The sequence below is a fragment of the Bidens hawaiensis genome, unplaced genomic scaffold (genome assembly GCF_021521415.1).
Source record: "Bidens hawaiensis isolate Kalapana, Puna unplaced genomic scaffold, B.hawaiensis_p1.1 tig00005482_1, whole genome shotgun sequence".
NCBI lineage: Eukaryota > Viridiplantae > Streptophyta > Magnoliopsida > Asterales > Asteraceae > Bidens > Bidens hawaiensis.
In genome coordinates, this window is record NW_027491351.1 from 66388 (window position 1) to 70461 (window position 4074).

At 34.7% G+C, this 4074-nt stretch overlaps 1 protein-coding gene across 1 annotated transcript; it reads right to left on the reverse strand.

The window, feature by feature from the left end:
- Positions 1–452: 452 nt before the first annotated feature.
- LOC143629934 (putative HVA22-like protein g) lies at positions 453–3732 on the reverse strand. Its single transcript, XM_077099078.1, has 7 exons — positions 3660–3732; positions 2287–2339; positions 2112–2210; positions 1989–2045; positions 1645–1708; positions 1359–1553; positions 453–972 (listed from the first exon to the last, which is right to left on the reverse strand). Exons 2-7 carry the CDS (start codon positions 2316–2318, stop codon positions 571–573), a joined length of 849 nt encoding a protein of 282 aa, XP_076955193.1. The 5' UTR covers positions 2319–2339; positions 3660–3732; the 3' UTR covers positions 453–570.
- Positions 3733–4074: the final 342 nt, after the last annotated feature.

Here is a 4074-nt window from a genome sequence, read left to right on the forward strand (position 1 = left end):
GAACCTTTCGAGGGAACCTCTAGTTAGAATTATAAGATCGAACCAAAAATCACAAAATCTTATTCAGGTTTCTTTTTTAAAAGCTTATTAGAAAAATAAGCTATCTTTAGTTTAAACATGGTTGCAACTTACAAGGATGGTTTAATTAAAGTCCAACTGCCTACGTTACAGTAACATTCACTTTAACAAACCCTTTTCAACTAAAACCACTACAATTAGTCTTAGGACGACGATAGCGCCCAGAGTTTATATCAAGATGCATCATGCATCCAAATTATAGATTCAAATAATGTATATATGACCTGACCCAACCTATATATATATATATAACCTAGAAAACCACATGGTACGACCTTCCGATCCCAAAATTTGCCTTCGTGCAATGGGCGCTCGTGCATGTCAAGCAACATGCATCTCATACCTAGACACGCCTTTGATCATGTAATGATATAAAAAAAAGTAAAATGTTTTAAAGCAAGAAATAATACACAAAACACAAACATGTTACATTTATCAATTCAACAGCCTACATACTCACATTGTACAAACTATAAATTGTCAACAATCACATTATTCACCCGACGAGACACCTGTTTTCCTCGACCTAACACGTGTGTACACCTTAACACCTTCTTCCATAACCACCTCCTTTGGGGGAGGATTAGGGTTAGAGTTTACTGAAGTGGATGGCTCGGTTTCCATCATCTCATCTTCATTAGATGTTTGAGATTTTGCCACCACCGCTAGGCTCTGTGACAACATTGCCTTTTGTGCTCTCAAAACATCAGCAGGAGACGATGGTGCTGGCGGCACTTGTGGTGGGGCCTCCGTATTTGCAGCCTCTCGGTGAGGAGTTGAATCAGATGATGATGATGAGGTAGGAACAAGAGATGATGGGTCCTTGGTTTCCAGTTGAGTAATGACGGGCCCGCGGCGGTTTAGTGCTGGCGGTTGAGGTCTACTAGTTTGAGGCTGCACCATCAAATCCTTTAATTAGTATCATAAAACATAACCAAAATAATAATAATAATAATCCAGATTATAATAATCTAAAAGACTCAAAAGTTTTAAAATCATGCACTCGCCAGCTTAACGAGGATGATGGCTGACTATATGCTAGTTAAAAGTGGCAATTTTCAACCACTTGCATATAATATATGGGTTGATTTGGTTTGGTTTACAGGTGTAAAAAAGCCATGCCGTGTGAGCTACTCGAGACCGGCTCGCTAAAAGATCGATTCAAAAGCTTAAACGAGCTCAAGCTCTATAAATTTATTAAAATGTCAAAAACAGAAGTGTGGTTGCATGAATGGCATGCAAATTAGCAATTTGAGCTTGTGATGTAAATATATAATAACCTGAGGGATTGACTGTGAAGCAATGTATTGGAGAACGTCATATATTCTTGTTTGACCATAACTTGCGGCTCTTTGCCAGTACAAAACAAACATGTCACCAGCCTTCGTTTTTAGTTCCATTAAGTTACGGTCAATGTCGGTTTCATGTTTTGAAATGTATGGTCGGAAGAATGAATCGTAAACATATGTTGTTCCCTGAAAATAAAAAAACCGAAACAAAAAAGAAAGACTTTAATAATCTAAACTTAAAAATATTATTAAAATTCTAGAAAAATATATATTTTACCTTTGTTTTGGGATACCATAAGTACATGTAGAATGCTAATTTTGCTTCACTGTACATTGGAACCCTTCAAAAGTAGAACAAAACGATAACTCAAATGTATATACAAAAAAGAACCTAACGATTGTAGGTGTAAATGAGCCAAGCCGCTAGTTAGCTACTTGAGATCAGCTCGCTAAAAGCTCGAATCGAACCATGCTTAAATGAGGTCAAGCCTAAAAAGTAAGCTTGTTTAATAAACGAGTTCTAGCCCAAGCTTCACTTATTGATTCAAGCTGGCTTGTGAGCCTAACCGGACGCATTATTTATATATGTTTTTTTGTATAACGTCTAGATTATGGTCTTACCATGAAACAAACGTGTCACCAATCCGTTCACAAACAGTCAATACAGCAACTAGGATCCTGAAAACATGACTATACGGTTTACGATCTAATCATGTGAACCAACTAAATTTACACGTTTAGTACCAATATTGACACCAGAAACGAAGTTGATCAATATCAGGCTTATTCATCTCCACCGATTTATAGCACTCGTATGCTGGATATGCATATCCTAAAACCGATCTGCATGCAATTAAGTAATTATTATAAATTTATAATTCTTCATTAATGAAGAAAAATGGGTTTTAGATTAACATACACGAGCCCTCTGGTAAGAAAGGATCCAATCATCTTGTAATCCTGTCAAAGACACTAAACACAGCATGCAAAATATACAAATAAGTTTTAGAAAAAAAGAATATAAAATTATAAACAAAAAAAGATTATATACAAATAAGTTATTTCAGGCTTCTCCAGATGCTAACTTTGATCCAAAAGTACAGCGGTATAGCTGCAATGTTAAACTGTTTGTAACTAAATCTAGAAGCACAGAACCAAAAAAAGTTATGTAAACATAAGGCTGTAAACGAGCCGAGCAGAGCCAGGTTGGGCTTAGGCCTGGCTCGTTTATCTTAACGATTTGAATGTTGAGCTTGAGCCAGCTCGGCTTGTTTATATCATCGAGCTGAAATGTTGAGCTCGAGATCGGCTCGTAGCTTGTCGAGCCAGCTTCTTTATCTTTTAAAATAACTAATTTTATACTTATTCAATATTGATAGATATATAAACTACAAAATTCCATTTTAACATACATATAAAGCATTGATATATATAAAATCTACAAATATCTATTTTGAACATACACAAAGCATAATTAATAAACTACATAATTTATATACATTAACAGATGGGTTATGATTTCGGGTTGCAGTTTATATATAATAAAATTTGGGCTTTTGTTTAAACCCCGACCAGTGAGCCAAGGAGCTTTTTAAACAGCCCTACCAACAACTGCTAATTCATTGCTAATTATCATCAGACCGAGCTAACACGAGCCAGGTTGGGCTTGGGGTCAGTAAGTTATCTTAACAAGCCAAGCTGGCTTGTAGTCAGTCGTAGTATGTTAATGAGCTGAAACGTTGAGCTTGAGCTGGTCATGGCTTGTCGAGCCAGCTCGCTTATCTTAAAGAAGATAACTTCACATATTGATATATAAGAAAAGAACAAAAATCTAAATATATCATATACATAAATGCATATTTAACAAACTACAAAAATAATAGTTCATATATAGCAAAATTAGGGCTTTAATTTAAACGAACCAGCAACACGAGCTGCCGGCTTTTTGAATGGCTCTATGTAAGAAGTGCTCATTCGATTATAATTATGAATAGTAAAATCTTAATTTGTTATTGCATGATATGTTGTATAATTAGGTATGTAACAGATAGCTTATCTTAAAACAAATACAATATTCTTCTTCTGTTCCATTAAAGGAATCACATTTTATAATATTAACAACTGCGTCTGCACGTTTAGAATCCTAATAATAATTCCTAAGCGTATGCAACACGATATACAAATATAAATTCACTGACACCAGATTAATAAAGCCTAATCATTTGCAAAAACAAATTATCAATTTCAAGATCGAACTGAAATTAAAAGTCTCCTCCATCGAATAGAAGTTACCTGACGTTTTACTGAGCAGAATTGGGGAAATTGGACTAGTGCTGAAAACAGGTAGGCTGATTAATCGTTGAAGACGCCGCCGTGATGCGACGGTTGACGGAGATGTTTGATGAGTTTCTTTCTTTCTTTCTTTCTTTCAAAGATAATTTATATATGTAGGTATACATACATACTAGTATGCTTAGGAAATAAGATATTCTTTATAGTTTTTTTTCTTTCTTTTTTTTCCTTTTACATGATAAATATATTAGATTTGATAAGATAGTAAATATTGACATGTTTTGTCATCATGGTTTTTTTAAAGATTTTTATCTATATAGTTTGGTATGTATTTCTAGTTTCATACTTATACTTTTACTGAATTTGATGGTTACTAGGGTGAATGGAGTGGAAAACCAAACCACACAGAGCGGTT